This window comes from Serinus canaria, chromosome 1, assembly GCF_022539315.1.
Source record: "Serinus canaria isolate serCan28SL12 chromosome 1, serCan2020, whole genome shotgun sequence".
Taxonomy (NCBI): domain Eukaryota; kingdom Metazoa; phylum Chordata; class Aves; order Passeriformes; family Fringillidae; genus Serinus; species Serinus canaria.
The window spans coordinates 99,507,345-99,529,679 of record NC_066313.1 but is presented as its reverse complement, the minus strand read 5'-3'; the positions used below and the strand labels follow the sequence as shown (position 1 = coordinate 99,529,679).

At 40.0% G+C, this 22,335-nt stretch overlaps 1 protein-coding gene across 2 annotated transcripts in view; it reads left to right on the top strand.

Moving 5' to 3' along the window:
* BCLAF3 (BCLAF1 and THRAP3 family member 3) overlaps positions 1–22,335 on the top strand; it is a 33,110-nt gene continuing 10,775 nt past the window's right edge. For both annotated transcript variants that reach the window (XM_030234385.2, XM_030234384.2), the window contains exons 1-9: positions 1–147; positions 8,414–8,485; positions 10,459–11,037; positions 11,381–12,046; positions 14,303–14,481; positions 15,243–15,357; positions 15,550–15,613; positions 16,466–16,584; positions 18,305–18,419. In XM_030234385.2, the coding sequence (XP_030090245.2) occupies positions 8,445–8,485; positions 10,459–11,037; positions 11,381–12,046; positions 14,303–14,481; positions 15,243–15,357; positions 15,550–15,613; positions 16,466–16,584; positions 18,305–18,419 (1,878 nt within the window). In that variant the 5' untranslated portion in view covers positions 1–147; positions 8,414–8,444. The remainder of the gene's footprint in view (positions 148–8,413; positions 8,486–10,458; positions 11,038–11,380; positions 12,047–14,302; positions 14,482–15,242; positions 15,358–15,549; positions 15,614–16,465; positions 16,585–18,304; positions 18,420–22,335) is intronic.

The following is a 22,335-nucleotide window of genomic DNA, read 5'->3' as shown; positions in this document are numbered from 1 at the left end:
CCCCCGCCCGCCCTTTCTCTCCGCCGCGCCCGTGCGGAGCAGCCGCGGCCGGCGCGGGCGCCGGGACCCGCCCCGCCGGCTCGCCGGGCACCTGCTCGGGGCGGAGCGGCGGCGGCCGGAGGAGCGGCGGGAGCGGCGCCGCAGGCGGTGAGTGCTGGGCCGGTGGCGGCACCACGGCCGCGGCGGGGCCTGGTAAGGCCCGGCGAGGGGGCGGGGGCGGTGCCGGTGCCGCGGGCAGGGGGACCGGCTGCCGCGGTCATTGTCCCCGTCAGCGCCGCCTGCGCGCCGGGAAGGAGCGGGCCGGGGTACTCGGAGCTCCGTCGCCCTCCGCCGCGCCCACCGAGGGCCGGCGGTCGGCCCGGCCCAGCCCGGCCCGGGGAGGTGAGTGGTAGTTGCCGCCCTCGCTCTCCGCTTTGGCCTGGGCGCTGCTGGCCGGTGGCAGCGGAGCTGCGGGGATGGGAGCTCGGCGGGGACTGTGCTGCACCGTCCTGGTCTGCTGACGGCGGGGTAGCCCGGAGCAGCGGCACCCGGAGCCGCCTCGCCCCGCGTGTGTGCCTGTCTGTACGGAGCGTGTGTGCCGCGGTGCGCTGCGCGGGGGCCCTCAGGAGGTTTGGGAGGGCCAGGGACGAGGCGTAGGGCAGGGGCACACGCCCGAGTCGCCGCGGGGCTGTCGGCCGTGCCCCCGAGTCGTGACTGTTCCAGAACACCCGTGTTGCTGTGAACCTTCTGGGCCAGCAGCAACCGCAGAGCTGAGGTCGCTGCTCACTGTTACTGTAAGGACACCTTAGAGGTGAGCAAGGCATAAATACCAACAGTCCGTGTTTCCAGTAATTTATATCTTGTCACACTCAGTTAAAGTCTCTATAAAAACTTAGAATGGTACAGATTTTGTGTAACAGTCATAGCTCAGTTTCAGTATGTGTTTGGTTTAGTTTAATGTATTTTCTAGACTGAGTCAAGCCAAAGCAAGATGAATTAATGCCAGTTTGAACAAATCTGAGGGTTTTTGAGACTTCTTTAAGTAATTTAGTTGATTATGCACAATTTTTTCATACACATCTGAGTGGGCGGTAATGTCTCGTAAGGAGTTGATGATAGCAGTCTCCTCACTTGGCTCAACTCCACCTAGGACAGTAACACCTAATTTCTACTGCCATTCTTAAATGCCTCAAGTCGTTATAAATATAGTTCAGATTCATGCGTTATAAGAGTTTAAAACAAAGGCTGCTCAAATTGCTGGGAGATTTTTAATTACTTGCTTACTTTGTGTGTTTGTGGACCTCAAGGAAAAGTGAATCTTCTGTGAAAGTCTTGCTGGGTGTGGATGGCTGGAGGAAGAACGGGAAAGAGGATGCCAGCAAGGGAGGGGAAGAAATATGCAAAAGGCATGGAAGGATCTTTGGTGAAGGATGTCGTGTTGTGCCAGCCTGACACAGGGCTGGGCAGAGGACACAGATGACTCTTCCCCTTTGAGGATTTTATTTTTCCTTTTTTTTAATATTGGTGTTGATGAGGTGAACTGAAATTAATTAACTTCCTTTTGTGACACACCCTGTTATCCTGATAAACCCCTGTCTATCTTGAGTGTCCATGCACTCCTCCACATCTGCCTTCAGCAAAAGAACTGGTATTTCTGCCACTGCTTTTGTAAGAGTCATCAAACCAACTCTCCATGTGCCTGTGCTGGGACAAGATGGGCTTGATTTTGGTGCAGTCTTGGCTTGTGGGTGTTCACCTCTCAGGAGGTAACATAGGCTGGGTTGGTGTTGCAGACAAGCTGGTGAGGGATGTGGCTGCACACAGTTAGGTTTGCTTTTCCTCTTGGGTGGCAGCAGGTGCTTGCAGTCTGCAGGGAAGGAAGGAAGCATGCCTGAGTCTTCCAGCAAAGGATTTCTGTGGTGTGACTGGGGAAGGCTGCCTGGACTTCCCAGCCTCCTGGCAATGCTGCTCTGCAGCACCACTGATTCTGAATAAAGAATTATTTTATTTTGGTTTTCTGGTAGTTTGTGACGCCAAGGTGAAAAAGCAGAGATTTCCATCATGGTTTATATGTTTTGGAGAGGTTTCATAGGCAGGAAGTTGTTATGGTGTATCTCTAAGACTGACACAAGCAGATTTAACACACCTCTGGTGTCCCCTTTGAAACTGGTCAGCAGATGTGGCTGGGTATGGTGCTGTAAGGTTTGAAGTTCTGTACTAGGTGTTAAAGGTCTCTAATTCAACATGTTACAGAAATGACTCACTAATATGTTTATGGGTTGGGGTTTTTTTGTGTAAAAAAATAGTTTGAGAGTGAAATACCTTATTTATTATGTGATAGGGATTTATCCTGCTCAGTCTTTCTAAATTGGCATTCTAATCTGTTCTTTTGCAAAGGTGAGGCTTTGCCTGCTAATTAGTGTAATTAAATGGGTCGATTTTAAATGAGATCTCACTAAAAAGTTATATGCTCTGTAGACCTACTCAGTTATTTTTATTCATTTGATCAAATATGCAGGCATGGGGGAATATTTTCTTTGTGTTTCAAGCAATTACTTAAAATTTGTTGGGTGGTCCACTAAGAAATTCTATATGCTTCAGCTAGGCTTGTACTTTCTGTAGTAAGTCTTCATCCTGCTGTGAGTGTAAGAGGGAACAATAATTTTTTTATCTCTGTCTATTTATCTCAGAGGAGGGCAATCCCCACATGCTGCCCCTGCCTGGCACTTCACTGGCTTGAGGCCCTGGTTGTCTGTTAACAGTCCTTGGCATTGGGATACCTGTGAAAAGCCTGCCTTCCCCAGCTTGTGCCAAAGAACAAGGATAAAGCTGAGCAGGAGGACAGCTTCTAGAGCCACAGTGCATGTGGTTTTGGTAGGTTGAAGGGGTGTTTCTGCTGCTGCAGAGGCCCAGTCTCTCATCAGAGAAACTGGAGCATCGGAGCTGCTCACCTTGAGGGGTGACATATTCAGCAGGAGTGTGGTGCTGCCTCCTGCCATTGCTGCCCTCCATTCCCAGCTGCTCTGCCACAGCTGCCTGGGGAGGTGCTGTGGACCAGATCTGGAAATATAGCATGGCATGAAAAGTGGAGGGGGGATATCAAGGATTATTTCCCTCATGATGTTGGTGGTAATGATTTAGGCTGTGAGACTGCAGTCGCCTCAGACCTGCCACAAAATATTGTGGAGATTCAAAGCATATCCATGGAGAGGTGGAAGGTGCTCCAAGAGTCATATAAGCCCAGGAGAAAGGATCTGTACTCATAAAGAGCCATTGTTGAATATCAGAGACCTATGAGAGAACTGAGGATGGAAATTTGGCTCTCAGTCGTCTGCATTGATCTGTTACCTGCTGTGTTTTCTAAAAGAGGGAATGGTTTAGAAATCCCTCAGCCAAGTTTCATTTGTCTCAGCTGGTTGTGTGCCCTTGACTTAAACTTGACTTAGCTTTTCTAGCTCATAGCTTTCAAAGCTGTTACACATGTCCTTCCCTGAGGTGGTGTGCCTTGAGATGGGAGTCGCCTCCATGTGCTGACAGAGCTAACAGGGGATGGTACTGAAGCCTGTCTAGGAAGCATTGATGAGAGGAAGCATCAAGACTGGTTTGCTGGGAGATGTTTCTCTGCTTTTATACCTTTTCCTGAAGATTTGGTGATGAGGGTGATAAGATTTGCCTCAAAGATGAATGGGCAAGGACATGCCAGGCTTGTGTTCTGGTTGGATAGCGGGTGGGATGGGCACTGCATGGGACAGCCTTTGAATCAACTCTTATAACCTACACAGTGGAGAAGTTACCAATTCTATACTTTTCATTTCACGATGGTGTAAATCGCTTTCTGTATTGCAGACCTAAAAAAAAAATCACAACAAAAAATCCAACTTGAAGTCTGGATTGCAGCTGAGCTTTTAATTTGATTGTATTTCTCTCAATGACATAGTTGTCCTGGTATTGAGTCTCAATTCCTGGTTTTTCTTTCTTGACAGACACTGCAGCAATACAGACTTTGGCATGTCTCTTGCAGCTTCTGATGGATCCTCACCTAGAAGGCAGTCAGTGAAAAGCTTGGAACTGCTTCTTATCTTTTTTGGGTTTAGTGAGAGAGAGAATAGTGATGTGGGTAGTTTTCACAGCAAGTGTCAGTGTCAGCCTTCTTGTCAGCCATGGGACCCAGCCTATGAGACCTGTTTTCCCTCTGTCCCCTGAAAGGTGTGTGGTGGTGAACAGGCAATTCCTCCAAAAGGGGTGGGGGATGACATCCTCTTCGCTGTAGGTGAAAGGCATTGAGGAGCAGCTCCCTGGTGATGAGCACTATTAGTATTGGTTTGCTCTTTGTGTATCCTGGATAAGGTTTCTTCCATTATCTGTTCCATGTGATGATGGAAGGCACCAAAAAGTCATGTAAAACACGCATTTATAGTCTGCTCCAGCAGAGTTAACTGCTTCTACTCAGTCTGTGCTCTTATCTGCAGGATTTTGGCTGTTTGGAGCTTGCTAATTTGGGGCTCTTTGCTTTAGAAAGAGCTCCAGTTCCCTTCTGTGCAGCTAGATGATCGCAGTCATTTGTGATTTCTTGTTTCATTCTGGAGAAAGTAAAGAAATAGAAGATTGTTCTGTTCAGGAGAGCTAGTTGTAAAAAATCTACAGCCTTTCTGGAAGAACATATGTTCAAGTTGGCACATCCCATACAATTTCTGGTCATTTTTGATTTACTTGTCTCAAGATACTCCTTTCAGGTTGTAAAAGAATTTTGTGCTTGTCAAAACACTAATATCCCAAGGGTGGAATTAAAGGAGAGCTGGTAGCAGGCTTGAGGCCATTACTCCCAAGAGGGAAGTTGTCTGAGTCCAGTTCCAAAAGTCAAGGGAAAGAAAATAAAAGATGGGAGTCCCATTAATATTTAAAAACTATCTAAGCAGAGTTACTGATAACTCTTCCAATGAGTCACTTATTGTAATGTAGCAAACACAAGCAGCACTCTGAACCTAATAATGCTGCTTAGTTAAAAAAATAGTTCTTCATTGTCGAGTTATCTGTGGGTCTTGGGTCTTTAAAGAGACAGGGGCAATTGTTGATTGTTGTAAAGTTGTTTATTGCATGAATGCATCAGCCTGAAGGTAAAGAATTCAGAATATTGAAGTCTGTGTTAAAAGCTTTCTGGCATAGAGTCCCGATGTTCTGAGCAGGGGCAGCTATCAGAAGCTACTACCACACCTTTTTTTGCACAACCAATACAGAGGGATTTTATTCATAAATCATCCACTCAGCTAAAAACACAATTCTAAAACATTCTTCCTACAGCTATCTGAGCTTAATTCTAATATGCGAAAATAGTCAGTTCTTACACAAAGTCTACCCATAGTTCTATCTGTCCTGTCTAGAAATGTAAGCAACTTTCTGCTGTGTTTTCATTATGTCTGGAGCTAAGTTAATCTTTGAAAGGTATCACTGCTGAACTTTAAACTAGGCTTTAGGGCTTGTTACTACCTATCACAGTCTCTTAAGACACTTAAAATATATGTCTGCTTACTTAAAACTAAAACTTGCACTCCTACTTCATGCCTGTATGGCTTAATATATTTCAGTTTCTATAAAGGTTCCAATTCAGTCCCTGCATTCCTTTCTCTCTCTGAGGGACTCAGGCTTCTATTTCATGCATTCCAACACTTCATGTTTTCATAGTGACAGTGTCTCCCAAAGTCCAGCAGAACATTTTGGAGAAATTCAGAGCCCAGAGCAGCCAGGTCCTGGCACCTCTGCTCCGTCATGACCTATCTTTTCAGAAGCACCTGCATGCCTTACTTGGAAATTGTAGGGCCTTCACTTGATTCAAGTAATTCTGCTACAGACAGGCTTGCTACCTGATACCACCCTACCAAAAACTTGCTTTTGGTATGGAACCGTATTGCTGGTCTAGCTGAGGTGACTTAAACCTGGATTTAGCAATGTTTACAAGTTCTGTATAGATTAATATGCAATGCTGGTGTTACACTGGGAGTCTTGTTTTGGGGGGAGTGTCTGCTGCGTTCATGTGGTGTGTTTCTCTGTGAGGAAATCCTAGTGCGTGGGTCATTTTTAGGAGGTGCGTTAGATGAACACTTCTTTCCACTAAACAAAAGGAATGTCATCATTGGAAATTACAGCAGTCCTCCTTATCCTAAGGCAAGATCTAGGATGTGCTGTCACAGTCTTTCTCACGCTTTTAGGTATGATTGTTTAGCCAGTTTCAGAAAGAGTAAGGAATTGGTCGTTATGTTTGCCCAGTTTCTAGCTTTATCAGTCTGGCAGATCAAGTTCTGTGCAGATGGTTGGGTGGAGTTTAATGGTACTTTTGTCTTTTTAGTGTTTACATACCCATTTGAAAATTAGGAATAAAGTTCAGAATTGAAGGGAAGGTAGAAAGAAAGAATTCGATTGGCATGTAAAAACAGTGTCACTTCTAAAAGTTTACCAGAAGAGATGGTTGTAGTGAATCTTTGAAGCTTGTTGAACATGTGCCACATTTTGAAATGTGTTACCTAGGGACTGTGGGTTTTTTTGTTGTTGTTGTTGTTTCTGAAATACTATTCTGTGAGATGTGTTTTTATGGGTGAAATATAGGAAACTATTTTGATCACAATATTACTTTTCTTTGAAAAATAATGACTAGTGTCATTGGAACATCATATCTAACTTTGACTAGTATGACTTCAAGTAAGCAAAGGGCCTGAAGTTAATTCATGCTATGCAGTCCTCAGATATATGTCTTTAGGCTATAAGAGGCAGTGATAACTTCATATTTGAGAGTTCAGAGAACAAATGCTTTATCTTGTCCTTGGGGTACTTTGGGGTTGTATTCTTTTTGCTTCACTGTCCCTTGCAACAATTACAACCTTGTGCTTTGTTACATGAAAAGATTGATTTTGGAGCAAAAAAATAAGTTATACAGGTTTTTCTTCAGAATTAAGCTAATGCTGCATCTTGCAAATAAATGTCTGATTAGCTTACAGTGCAACTTGATGAGCAGTTGTAGTTTAGGAGGTGGCTTGTCTAATGCCTGTCTGTGGAGTAGGCAGCAGAAGTATGCTGTATATTCTTCTCTTAAGCTACTACTGTTTCAGCCATGAGGTAATCATACCAAAAAGTCAAGTATAGCAAGGAGTGATACTTTGAGCAACCAGTGTGACTGAGGGGTGTGAGGCACTGGGTCAGTCAGGTGGGTGCACACTACTTCAGGTAGTGCCTTAAAGCTTGCATGTTTTTCTCCCTTTTCAATTTCAGTTCATTAGGCAAAGGATTTAGTTAAAGGAATTATTTGAGCACTGGGAGTGTCATAAACACCATACTTTGCTAGCTCAGACTAGTTCTCTGTCTCCCTGAGTGTTTGTACAAAAAGTTACAGAAAATACCATAGTATATATAGATTGGCATTGACCTGGGTGCATTCTTTCAGTTTCAAATGGTTGATTATTCATTAACTTTAGGACTGTTGATAGATTTGTTTTTGCATCTATATTTCTGCCCTTTAAGACATTTTGTGGTAACTAAATCTGTAGGCATAGTTATGTGGTCCAAACTTCAGTTTTTAACCAGTTACCCAATAATTTCATTCTGCTTTAATCCTTTGTGTTTGCTAAATAATGAACAATCATTTAATTCTTATTCACCAGTCCATTACTGGTGAGTTTGTCTATACTTTCATCACTTTTTAAATGAAGTTCCTAGGGTTTTTTTTTTTTTCATTCTTTCATAGCTTTTATGAGAAGGATTGCTGGGAGCTACCTCCAGGAGTCAGGAGCAGCACTTGGTCATAATGCATCCATTGTATATTTGGTGTGTGTCTAGTTAGTGGGTTATTAACAGGTGAAGTGCAACAATGAAAAAAGTGATCTTCTGTACCTGATTTGATTTGGATGGAGTATGTGATGACCTAGCAGTTAGGATTTGATGGAGTAGTTAAATCTTACAAGAAGTCTGCAACCATGTAAAAATTTTGTTGTATATGACAAATTTGAAGTTCAGTATATATGAAGCTAAGGATATAACTTGATGCAAAAACATTTTCCTTTATAAACTTTATTTTTAAAGCTGCCTGTTTGTCCCCTCTATCATCTACAGCATTCAGCACATACTAATATGTTTTTCATTGCTGCAGCTTGCTTGTGAGTTTATTATCATTTAAAGCAGGTTGAATAGACAGCATTACAAAATGGAGAGAAAAATGGAACAATGATCAAATATTTATATCTTTATAAAGAAAATATACTGTGTTTTAAGATCAGCAACTAGAGAAGAAAAGGTTGCTTGCCTTAAAATTGGTATTAGAGGTTTATCTTTTAAGTAAAACATCCTAAAAATATACACCTCACCCTAACTTTGAAGCTTCTAGTGCTACACTTGTTGAAAAACTTCCTGTTGCAACTTGTAATCAGACTAGTAAATTATATCATTTTTACAGCTTTGAGAAACTGATAAACACATGAGAGAAGATGACAAGATCTAGATCAAGATCACCACGATGGAAACCAAGGTAAATATCTACAGCTTGTGTTCTGAAATGTAGCTCTATATAAGGATTTATAATTAGGACCTAAAACTTGCATTAAAGTAAGAAAATAGCATGCAGAATTGCAACTTCTAAAGTGTGTTTTGTAATTTGCAGTTTACTGTACAGCTGAACACCTGTAATTTTTTTAAATTACAATTTCTCTTAAGCTGGAAGTGTTCAGTTTTTGCAGTCTGCCAAGAACATTGTTCACCTTTTGTATTCTGGGATTTACAACTACCTTAAGCATAAAATCCAAGCTCCAAACTAGCTAACTTTTCTAGTCATTTTTTCTCAAGCACCACCTTGTGTACTGAATGTCTGTAACTCACTTTTCTTTTGGTTCTTGGCCTACAGGGAGGAACTGTAAAAAAAAAAAAAGTATGTTTTTTTGTTTTTTCCTTTAAAAAAAGTTTCCTAGTTCAAACACCTTGGACTTTCTGAAGTTTGGGGCTGACTTGTAAACTGGTCTTAAGCACAGTTAGACATGCCATGCAGCATAACACCGAGTGAAAACATGTGGAAATGTGGGAGTCATTGCTCTTCTCCTTGGACATTAGCCTAGTTGCACGTCTTTGACATTTGTCACCAGGATAACATCCAGCTTTCTTCATGCTGGCAATTACCTCCCTCATTTTTAAGACTTGCAATACAAATTTGGGGTGCTAAAACCAGGAGGGTGGAACACAATTTCAAGCTTTTGAGAATGTGAAATTACTGCTGGTTTTGGGTATCTCTTCAAAACAGACTTAAGTTGTGATGACCAAGACCAAGGGAGTTTGGATAACTCAGAAAAATGTGTGGGGTTCTTTATTTGTTTCTTTTGTTTTTAAAAAGAGAAATCCTACCTATGTCCACACTAGATTGATAGTTGTGAATGTCATTTGAGTAAGGGCAGCCCCAGCTCCCATTAAAATGCAAGCCCTAACCAGACCAATGTGGGATGGCAGCCACAGTGTAGGTGCTGTTGGAAATCAGCCATTATGGTTTTAGGAACATCTGTGGTTCTTAGTTTGAACTCATTTGCAGAAACGGAGGAAATAGTTGTTCCAAACTGTTCATTTGCAATATGTGCACAAAGGAAGTAGCTTATTTCAACCTGTTTTTTGATGTTTTTTATTAAAGAGCATGTAAAGAGTGTGCAGTGAATACTTGAGTACTAGCAGGACTGTTAGGTCTGCGATTATTTCTGGTTCTCGTTACTAGCCTGCTTTTTTTTCTTTATTTTAAGGAGATTTTGGCTAACAATTCCTAGCAGGTTGCCCTCATTTTTATAACTGTAGGTGAAAATGCAAAGCTGAGTGATGCAATTGAATCTTTAATTGCAAAAGCTGCAGTGAGTGTGGAAGTGTGTGTGTATACATGTGTGAACATGTACATGGATGCTTTGGCCTTTTGGATAATTCTTTCTCAAACTTTTTTTTTTTTCTTCAGGAAAAAGCCTACCTGTATGACAATTTAAATATATTTTGTAATGTTTCAGTCTTTCAGTTTTTAAGGTTCTTTTGGCATGCAAAGAAAATGTGAAAAGGCATTTTCCTCCCCTTTTAAATTTCTTTATACACTTATTTTTTACTTTCCGTTTTTCTCTTTGCACTGAAAAAGAAACATAGGGAATGCTTGAGAAGTGTGAAAATATGTATAACAGTTGTTCTCAATGTAGTGGAAACTTCATGTATGTGAAATTATTTTTAGTTTTAAATAAAACACTTCAGAGAGATAAAATGATTGACTTGCTGCAATTCCAGTGTGTAGTTTTACTATGAAAACTTTCAACAGAGTAAAAGTAAGCCTGGTACTCAGCCAGAAAAATGCCACTTCGATATCTTGGTGTTAATTTTTTCACAAGCTGATTAAAATTTTGTACTAACTCTACTTCCTTAGGAAATAGATATTCTCATTAAGAAATTGATTTAATTTTATGGAACTACTCAAAGTGGATTTTATTTTTGCTTTAGGTCCCTATCTCCAGCTTTTAGGACTCCAGAGCACCATAGGCAAAGGCATGCTCATATTAATTATGACTGTGAATATAAAAGCTTTCGTAAGGACCCAAAAAAGTCTATGCCTTGGAGAGCAGAAGATGAAAAGTATGGACAAGGCAATTCCAGGTTTGCGCCTCATGGAAATAACCACCAGAGAATATATGAACGTAGGTCACCTTCCCCAAACTTGAAAAGAATTCCCATGGAAGATGCTTACAGTCATAAGCCCTACAGAACACATTCATCTGAAAGGACTGAAAGCAATAGGAGATGCCAATTACCACCAAAATACTCGGAAGTACCTTATAAAGAGCATGATCGTCCATTTTACCAGCACAAAATGGAGGACAGATACATGTTTGATCACTACAAAGTCACTGGAAATGAAAAAGGAATGAAACCTTTTCATAGACCATTAGGGCCTTCATGCAAACTTGAAAGAAAATGGCATGAAGATGACTTGAGGCACCAGAGGTTACATGAAGAGAAGTATGGTCAGTCACCCAGAAGAGTTTCTGATGAATTTACGGCAAGGAGCTCTTTACAGAAGAGGTATAGGAATAAAATAATTAAACCCTGGGTATTGTGGTGTAAAGCCTCAAGTGAAGGTCTATTTTCATTATAGTTGAAGATATCCACCTTGAAACACGTTGGCCACTTTGTAGTTTAATTATGGGCGACTGGTAGTAGTGAAGTATTTGTCTTTTAAGTAAATCGTATTGCTGGCTAGAGTATGAGAGGATAATATTTCCCTCTTAAGAGCCCCTGCACATCTGTACCTTGGCGCGAGGGATTATGGGTTAACTTGCCACGCATTCTGCTGTCCAACATTCTGCACATATAAGTTCTCGCTTTCTTCTCTAGTGCAAGTGTAAATTGCTTTATGTCAACACAGGTATCCTGAAGATCACGATTACAGAGAATATGGGCACGCGTCTAAAAGGGCTAAGGAAATGGAGAGGTATGACGGTGGAGATGTAGCGAGAAATTCCAAGTGGAAGCAAGAACGTTCTTTTCCACCCTGCCAAGAAAAGGAGGAGCAGAGATACCCGGCTGCGCAGTCCCAGCGGTCGGCCGAGAGGGAGCACGTGGTGGGGTCTGTCACAAAGGTAGCCTACGAGTACAGTCACAAACGGCGCCGGCATCCCGACGGGGAGAAGCCTTTCGCAGGTGACAGAGCTCAGAAGTACGTGAAGCAGGAAGAGCAGAAGTATGGCTCTTCCAAGGGTGCCAGGAACAGCAAGGAGCTGGATTACTGCAGTGGGGGTAGAGCCAGGCGGACTGAAGAACGGCATGTTGAAGAACCTGTTAAATGCAGTTCAAAGAAGGGCTGCAATGCTTGTGTTAACTCTTCCAAAACAGATGTTGAGCTGAGGTCTTTTAAAAACAAACTGAATGAAAGAGTGAGAAAAGACGGGGAATTGAGGAAAAACGTAGATTCCTCCAATAGCCAGCGTGATGCAAGTCATACTGTTTCAGATGTGAAAATATCAGAGGCCAACTGTATGAGAGAACATCTCACAGTCAAAGTGGATATGAAGAAAATGGTGACAAAGTACAGGTATTGGTTTTCTTTCACCTCTGCTTTCTTCCTGTCTCTTTACAGTTCATGAATATTGGAGGGAGGCATGGTTTCTTTAGGAGGTAACCAGGGCAAACTATGATTGTACCTTTTTGGTTTTATTTCTTCTAAAATGGTAACTTTCCTATCTGGGCAAGTTTATTATTAAACCTCTATTAAAATAAACAAATTCAACCAATCAACAAAAAAATGACATTTTATGGAGATGTAGGAAGTGGAAAGAGGAGATATGCATGATACAAACCTGTAGTTAGAAGTTGGTTATGATAAGTCAATGTGTTATTTTTATTTAAAAACAAAACCCCCAAAAGACCAAAACCAAATGCAGATAAGCATAGTCCTATGCTTTCATCTGAATTACAGTGGTATTTTTTTAAACTGTCTTCCCTTCTCTTTTCTAAAAATCAGCTAACCTTTAAATGCTTAAATCTCAAGCACATATTCAGATGTTAAAGATCTCAAGTTCAGTAAAACTGCAAAAAATGAGAGATCTCTGTGTTGTCATTTATTGTTATAACAAAGTGGCAACCTGTTGAGGCATCAGAACTAAAAAGCAGTAGAGTCTGCTTACGAATGTCTTCTATGTAATACTTGTGTTTGTATTTAGCATTCCCAGTGCTGGCTGCAATGGAAGACAGTAGTATAAAATTTAGATGATAAATACATGGTAGAGAGCAAGCAACTTGGTTTTGATAGATTCTTGCAGGGTGTTCTGGCTTGTTGTCGTGCTGTTGCGGGCCAGAATGTATTATATTGGTAGTAATGGCTTTTGCAAGAGATTACCTTCCTTTCCAAAATGATCAGCCTTCATTTTAAAGGGATTTTGCCTCTTGTCCCAAATAAAATATCTATATAAATTTACTTCTCTTTGCACTATTTAAAAAATATATAATGCAATGGAGAGTTACAAAGGCAGGTTGCTGTAAGGGGCTGATAGCGAAGACTGAGAAGAGGGAGGTGGAGTAATGCCCATTGCCCACAGTTGGGCTAGGATGAGGATTTGTCTTCCTGAATGATAATGTAAGGAGAATTGTTGGGTTTTGTTGCAAACCCATAGGATGATTCCTCTATCTAGGAGTCTCTTGTTGCTGTTTTTGAAGGTCATGCACAATGGACATGGTAGTTGTTTGCAGACCAAAGAAACTACTGCATTGATCACAGCTAATTTAATGTACAGATGGTTTGCTTCTGCAGCCAAAAGTGCTGAATACTTTATTTTTTCAAAGATAAGAACATTAATTTTACACAAGCTGATGACTTGTAATATTCATATAAATTTAGGCATTTAAGAAACACCTGACTTGAAATGACTCAGCTGATAAGAATAGTTTATTTATAAATCTGGGGAGCAGGTAGATAATTCAAATATCTAAACCTGAGGTTGCTTGGATTCCTTCTTGCATGCATTTATTTGCAGTTTGCTAGGGGAAAATAGATGATTTCTGGCATCTGCTAGAGGCTATTTCTGATGCAATTTTTGTATGGAATTCTAGTATTGTATACTTCTAATACAGTGTGGCCAGGTACATAATAACTTTGCAGACTGAACAATTAAAAGTCCTCATTCTAAAATCTTCTATCTGAGCTCTTAGAGTCCTTAATTTATATTTTAGAATGACAAGCATTTTCCTTGCAGCAAGAACAATATGATTGTTGAAGTGTTGGCTTTCTTGTCAAAATAATTTTTGAGCAGCAGTGCAACCATTTGGGGTGTAAACTTACTTAGAGTGAGTAAAAATTTACAAAAAGATGGTAAGCATGTTTTTGAGTTCACACACTGCTACTGAAGCAGTTTCACTGCTGTATCACTAGGCTGTCATGATGATTCAGTTCCTAAAGATGTGAGACTTTTTCTTATCTCTGAACTGTTCTTGAAAATTGCCTGGTAGCTCCTTATAAACAAGACACAGGCATAACTGCCTTTCAGAATTATTCTAAAGATGTTTATCAAGATCCTAATTTTTATCTAGATTTGATAATCTAGTTGAATTAAATTTAAAATTCACAAAAAGATTCCTGAGAGTGAAATTATCTCTTAATATTTAATTATAGATTTTCTTCCTTATGGCCTTACTAGTTTTTTAATTTAAAAAAGGAACAAAATAAGATTTTTGCTTTTAATCCCATTTATTCATAAATGAACTTCTTAATTTGTTTGGTTCTACTTGTCTATTTCAAGTTTTCAGATTTAGATATTTCCTTTAAAGTAAACTACATATTTTTTTTTTATTCTAGGACTGCTTCTAGTCACACTGCAGAGAGACAGATGTCCCATGATCTGGTTGCTGTTGGCAGAAAAAAAGAAAATTTTCATCCAGTGTTTGAGCACATGGCATCTGTAACCCAAAATGTTGAAAACGACCCATCAAAAGAATTTACTCAGGAAATAATCACAATTATTCATCAAGTTAAAGGTGGCTGTAGTATTTGGAGTATATGTATGTTTATGTATATGTTACAGATATATATTTTATATATATATATATATACACACAGATATATACATTATCTATATATATATATACACACACACACACATTACAAGTGTAGATTACTAAACCCAAAGCGGTGGTTTAGATATGAGGTCCCTGTAATTCTCAGGTGTTTGCCATTGACTTTGTTTGTATTTTGGCTTCCTTTTGTATTGAAGGAAAATGTGGGCTGAGGATTTAAAGTAGTTGGGTGGAGGATGGCTGCAGGAAGGTCTCAGGCCATAACTGAGGCATTATTGTGGAGATTAAAGATCAAAATGATTTTATGCTAGTATGAGAGAGAAACCTGCTTGTTTAGAAAACATGCCAGGAATAAGGGAGCTTTGCTATAATCACAGGTCTCTAGTTATATATAGTTCCTTTAAATTTTCAGATTAGTGTTTGGGCAGCTGCATCATGATCAGTGTTGAATCTGTATATCTTTATATATAGATTCAAGTAATTTGAGTACTACCATGGTAGAGCTGACAATTGAGTTTAATCTTATCAAATAAGGTTGTCTAAGTTGGGCTGGCCTAATCTTTCATTTGTGAATACTAAACTGCAAGTGGAAATAGTTTGAAATTTTATTTCAATAGAGTTGTCATGGTATCCTTAAGAGTTAATCTTTTAAAAGATAGATTTTCCCACTGTGCATTTCAAATACTACAAATAACGTTCTTGTATTTAATATCTCTTCACAGCAAATTATTTTACATCATCTGACATAACTCTGCATGAACGGTTCTCAAAAATTCAGGATAAATCAAGTGCAAATACAAAAGAAGTGAAAATGCATCTGGATCCAGAAATTCACAGGTAATTGTTGAACTTTTGGTCTTAATTTATTTGCATTAAGATGATTAATCTTCAGTAGACTTTACACAGTGTGAAGTTTTTATTAATTATTTTTACCTGCCTGTATCTTTAACACAATCTGTAGCCTGGTCAAGAATGCTTTTGCTTTTACAGTGATGGCATTTGTTTTTATGCAGTATTTTTGTGTTCCAGGAGGATTGACATGTCTCTAGCAGAACTTCAGAACAAACGAACTGTGCCATCTGAATCTCCCCAGGTACCTTGATTGCTTAACTGTTTTGGCAAGCAGTGAGTTGTTATTATAGATACATTATACATATAAGGAATGTTTTCCCCTTGCTATTGGATCGTTATTTTTACATGCTGTGGAGACCAGCAGTAGGTCTGAGTATTTTGAAAAAATGCACACCTGAGCATATTTACAGATACCACAGTCTGTGGTACTGTGTTCACTGAGCAGTGAAATGCAGATGTGTTTTCCTGAGTAGCTGGAGTGTGATTATTCCTGCTGCTTGAACCCCTGTCTGTTTTTAAATAATGTAAATACTGAGTCCCTGACTGATGTGTGGTTCTTGGTTTTCCTCTGAGGTTACAAGAAGCCTTAACGTTTCTTCTACCCTAATGTCACAATTATTCAAAATCCACATAATTCCTCAGAATGCTGTTTTATCCCATGCTTTCATCTGGGGTCATAAGATTTTCTATCTTCCCCTTTAAAGCTCTGCTTGCTATGATTTAGTTACCATTCCTTTTCTATAGTACAGGTACAAGAAGATTCTCTTTGATTAAGGATAGTAGAACTTCTTAAGATTTACTGAAAATTACATGAATATTTCTGCCTTGGCAACTCCATGCAGAATTCCAGTGCTCTGTGCACCGTTGTTTGGAAGCTTGTCAAGAGGCAGATGGTGCAAGGAAGGATAATTGCTTAGGACCATTTTTTATTGCTTTAGACTTCGGATCCTTGGGTTGATGTGAACCTGTCCTGTGTGCAGATAGCTGAACTGTATTAACAGGTTATGTGTAGGGTGCTGCCCCTGTAGGACAGAAGCAGGTTGGTGTTCAGTTCTTGGCAGCTAACTTGGCTTCAACCCTTCCTTTTAACTAGAACATTGTAAGAGTGTTAGAAGATCCAAATGATCTACGGTATGATATAGAAAGGAGAAGAAAAGAGAGATTGAAGAATGAAGATGAGAGAGTGTTTCATGTAGATGGTGTAACTCCAAGGTAATGAGCAAATAATCTTGTTGGCCCAAGCCTATAGTTCCCTTATTTGTTCATTTTAGGGCCCTTCCACAGTTACATTCACATTTGTGGAGATTCTTTTCCACAGTTAGGCCTTATAAGTTTGACTGGGGCTGAAATCCAACTGACATGGATTGCAAACTACTCTGTAATGAGGTGTTACCTTGAAAGAGGTTAAACTGCAGTGGGTGAAAATGAAAAGCAAGCATAAACTGTAGCACTGAATAAGAAGAGAGGACAAAGTTAGTTTTAAAAAGTTTAAGAGTTTTAAACTCCTCAATGTGCCACGTAACAACATTCTCATGGTATTTTGCAGTTCTGTAAAAGCATTCTAGGATGAATATATTGTTTTGTTCCCCTACTGGTTTGGTAATAAAATGTGGAATATCAGCACGTAATTGGAATTTTTCTGATTCTTGGAGAATTTGAGAACTTAGATTTTTGGAATAGCGTTCTACTCCTGTGGATTCCTCCAGCAGATTTGTTAAAGGTTTTTGCCCCAAAGGTGTTTGCTAACCTCAGTCATCCTGTTTCACTTTTGATGTTGTGAGGTGGTTGATTAGAAGAGGGACTGTTGATAGAAATGTTGCTTATTGAATTTCCGGAGTGTAATAAAATGTATCCACACAGTAGTCATAGTTTCTTATGCAGATTGTTCTGTGTGTGCTGTTCCTTGTTCATTTCAAATGCAGTCTGTGATGGCAACTAACGGCAATACACACATTTGGAAAAACAGACTTAAGAAGCTGTAGAAGAAATTTCTTGTATTTGAGGTTCTTGAAACAAAAAAAATTTAAGGTTAACAAGTAGAGGAAAAAAAAAATCCCTGGAATTGCCTAATTTCCCCCAGCACACTTCCCCAGTTACTGTCCTGCTTATCTTTTCTGAGAAGTGTAAATTTCCCTACCAAGTATGGATGTCCTGGAGTTTGTTGTCTGGGGTTCTGCTGTCAGGGGAATGCAGGCTGAGGGCAGTAATGGCATGAGTGATATGTAGAATTTTCCTGAGGTTGAGAGGCTTTAATAGCTCACATGAGATGTTGGCAGCGCCTCTGAGCTTATCAAGTGTGCTGCTTTTTTTTTTTTCCTTAACTTGTTTTGCAGCTATGAAAACTGCTTCTGTGTGTTTTTTAGAATACAAATTCTGACTTCTGGTGGTTACTTTTCATGGTGAATATTTTATTTAGAAGTTTGTGGATGCATCTGTATTAACAATATTCTTGGTAAAAAAAAGAAACCACAAAACAATAAAAACAAGGAAGCAAAAGCCCAAAGCCAGAATCATCTGCTTGCTGAAACGGGAGGATGTAGGTGTTTATCTAGAGCTTCTGTAGGATCGGGAATGCCATGGAAGGGCAGGTTCAGCCCAAGCTGCGCGGGCAGCTGGCTGTGAAGGGCGCGGCGCAGAAAGCGCTTCCGCCGGCAGAGGGCAGCAGTGACCGCGGCAGGGCTGAGCGCCGAGCGGAGCCGGGAGCTCAGCGGGCTCCTTTGCCATCGGTGAGAGAATAATGCACATTGCTGGGGAATTCTGTGCAGTTTGAGCTTGGACTAGGAATTTGTTGATTGTCCTAGGAAAATTTACTTAAAAGCTGTCATTTTGCATTTGTGATACAGATGCTAGAATAAACTTGTTTAAAATAGAGGGCATTGATATGCTGTGGCTTTAGATATTAATTGTTCTCGCTCTCTCTCTCACACATCAGGAACCAGCAAAGCTGCAGTCTTTCAAAGTTACAAACATCTCAAGTTGATGGTTTCCAAAAGCCTATGAGGTTCATTAAGCCACCTTTCAGGAAATTTATTGGGAGGCCTCATCTGGTAAGCCTAAATTAAGAAATAGTAGCTCCTGCACTGTTGATGTATAATTAATATTTTGCTTCATTGTCTACGCTGATGTAAATTTAACAGTTTGTGATGTCTTGCCCTTTTAAATTTTGAGTGAGGCTATTTTATCTTCTGTCTGTGCTCAACAATAAAACTACTCATAATTTCATGGTTCTAGTGCAAGAGTACTTCCTCAGGTATTTTTTGAAGCAGAGATTAGTACATCTGAAGTAAAACAACTTTGATACCTCTCCTTTTCTTTTCATAAAAGAAGTTTGTGTCTAATATCACATTTCTTCCACATAATAGTGTAATTACCTAAATTATAAAATAGAAGGCCTTGTTATTGAGCAGATAATCTGAGCTAATGTTAAGTAGTTTGAGAAAAAGAATACTCTCTTGCATTCTGGTTGTCAGTGGTACAAAGGGAAGGCCTGAATCTGTGTAGGTGGTATTGTTACTGAAACAGTTTCTTTTTTCTTCATTATGATAAAAAGCACTTATTTAAAATAAAAATGAGGAGCAAATCACAGAACTAACAAGAATTATCTGGAAAATGTTCCTGGGGATGAAATGTTAAACAATGGAATATCACATCTCTTGAATATTGCATTTTTGAAACCTGGTTTCAGACAATTATTCTTTAGGCTATCTTTCTGCAGTGTACTTCAATACTGAAATGGGCAAGACAATAATATTAGGTCCAGTAGAAATAAATTTGTCTCCTGTGGAAAGTTCCTTCTAAAGAATTGTAATCAATTCCAGGTGTTGTGCTTGTTCAACTTGGGGAACTGGTGGGACCAGAAAAACTTTTTTAATGTGTGCAGTATAATTCCAAAACTTTTTTTTTTTTTTTTTTTTTTTTTTCTGCAAAATAAGGAGGAGACTAACATAAGTTGTTATTCTTTATACACTGTAACTAATATGTTATGGAGAGGGTTCCAGGAGCCCTGAAACTTTGTTCTGAGATCCATCAAAAGTAGCTTTCATGTAGTCAACTCAAATGTAGCTGCTTTGCAGATACAAAAGTGCCTCCTTCAGTGGAAAGGAACGCAAGTTTTTAATGGTAAAAAACATTACTTGTTCAAGACTAAGATTCAAGTCTCCCAAAGCAAGTGCCAATGGCTCAGTAAGGAACTGCATTGGGAGTTCATTTTCCCATGGCAGCCCTCACAGTGCTGTGCTCTGCTCTGGTGCAGAAAGGTGCTGGTGGCACAGCAGTGCTGGGCTGCGGCAGGCAGGGCTCCGCTGCGGCAGAGGTGCCTTTCCCACTTTGCACCACACACCCAGCAGGCTGGGCCTGGGCAAGAGCTTGGGAGGGGACATGGCCAGGACAGCTGACCCAAACTGACCAAATGACCTCATCTGCTCAGTCAAGAGGAAGGAAATAGTAAAAGCTCAGAGAAAGGAAGGAGAGTGTGGGAGGTAATTGGTTGTTGTGACATTTGTCTTCTGGAGCAACCACTGTGCACTGAAACCCAGCTCCCTGGGAAGTGGCTGCACATTGCCTGCTGGTGGGAAGGGGAGAAGAAATCTTACATTTTCCTTTGCTTCTATGTGCAGTCTTTGCTTTTGCTTTATTTAACTGCCTTTTTCTTGACTCATGTGGTTTTTAAAATTTTATTTTCTCCCTCCCAGCCCTGCTGAGGAGGGGAATGATAGAACTGCTTGGTGGGTACCTGGTATCCAGCCGAGCTATGGATACCCACCACAGTAGTACTGTAATTGCAAATAAAGAGGAGGTTGGTTTGAAAAAGACACTGAATTATTTCTAAATGTGGTGAAGATTCAAGAAGATTGCATTTTCATATTTAATAGTGAACTGCAAACATGCAACTTTTAGGAAGTCCTGCGCTGCAGTAAGGAGTAATTCATTTGGAACAACAATAGGTGTGAAAGCTTAGGTATTAAAAAAGCAAGGCATCCTAAAGACAGAATGGCTCTTAATGGTCAGCCTTTCAGAAGCTGGTTTGCAGACAAGTAGAAAAATCAAAAACCTAAGTTAAGTAATCAAAATATAATATTTGTGATGTTAATATTCAATAATTGGGGGTTAAGCTTAAACTTGAGAAAAACTTAGGCCTGAAAGGTACAAGTGTGTATCTAAGATTGATTGTAGGATTTGTCCATTTAGCCTTGTACCCTACTGACAAAAGGAGGCTGGCTGAAGAGTGAAGTAGAAAATCAGATCAAGTATATATGTGTATTCCCCCTCCTCCTTTTTTTCTTTTTTTTTTTTTTTTTTTTTTAAGTCTCTGGTTTAAGAACTTCCTAAAAAGTGGTTTACTGTACCTTTGCATCAAGTAGTTTTAATGTTAATATTTCTGTGAATGTACTTTAGTCTTAAGGACGGTGGGGAGGGGGAGGGCTGTATCCAGAGTTAATTAAGGCAAGCTTTATTTTAATTCTTAGAGGATTCTTTTGAAATATAATAGGAAACTTTTTTTTTTTTTCATCTTGCTGGATTCCCAGCTTAAAGGAAGAGTGTACTTCAGCTAGGAGCTTCCTGATTTAATTGTGTTGTATGTAGAAAGTTAATTTGATTTTGTGGAGTGTATTTATTTTCTTAGAATAAGAAGGGAACTGGGAAGTTCCTGTCTTTTTCTTGCAAAAGCCATTTTGATCTCACTCCATAAAATCTTTCTTCCACTCTTTTTGTTCTCTGAATTCTTTCTTGTCAATGCATTGTAAGAAGCTGAAGAGTTGTAGGCAATAACATAGTCTAAAAAAGAATAAACAAAGCTAACTTAAATCCTAGTTAAAAGTTATCTTGGATTCTAACATCATTCCATTGTATTTATAGTCCTCTCTCTCCCCACACCGTTATTAGCAGCTTTACCAGAAAGGTTTTGTAGTTGTTAGAGGACAGAAATTCTGGGAACAGCAAAGCATACATTTGCATTTATTATTAAAGATTATTATTGATGAAATATTTCAGGGGAGTTCTCTTCTTAGGTTCTTTTTAAAATGTATTTCAAGCTGATGAAATTTCCTTTATTAAAGGAGAGTTTAACAGCTTTGGAATGCTTCTGTGCTTATTCAAGAATGGACCATAAACAAACAAATTTATTTAATTGCTTCGAGTTCATTAGCATGTTAGTTCTGTCTGCATAGAGGACTTCAGTATATGCAAGTATATGCCAGTGCTTCTGTAAGTATTGGTGATCATATGCAGTGATGGATGAAAATGACATCCTCTAGAAGTAGCTGTCTTAGGGAAAGCTGGGAAAGAGCCAAAATGTGCAGGTAGGTCAGTGGCTGAGGGAGTGCTCTGTTTTAGGCAACCACAGCTGTTTGATTACAGCTGTTCATTGTGTTGACACAACAATTTCAATACTAGAGGTCTGTGTAACTTGCTTTAGAAATGGTGCTTTTGTGGCAGGCAAGCAATCTCAATTGCTCCCTTGAAATAAGGAGTTAAAAGATCCAATGTGTAGCACTTTGAGGTCCTTTCTAAGGACCTCAAAGTGCTACACATTGCTTGCTGTGGAGGTGTGTCTGTGGTACACAGTAGGGGGTGATGGCCATCTGCTGACCAGGAGCTCCTGAGAACCAACCCTGTCACCCTTGTTCCTGACACAAGCCCTGACTGCTGTATCAGCCTCTCTGCTCTACTTGATATGTGCAAGTTGAGGCATCCCTTCTGGGAGGGAGAGATGGAGAACCTTAATTGTGTTGTCAGCTGCTTAGATCTCTCCAAGAGGAAGGCATTCCTGGAGGATGGTCTGTATCATCTTTAGCTTCTGTGGGCTCTGCTGTCCCTTCAGCCAGCCTGGACTGCAGATCCAAAGCTCTAGTTACTCCTGTCCCTTCAAAGAGTGTCATTGTGTCTAACAGTACAAGACTGAATGTGTTGCAGTATTTGTTAGTATAACCTGAACAATGTAAATTTTTTTCTTGAATAACTTAA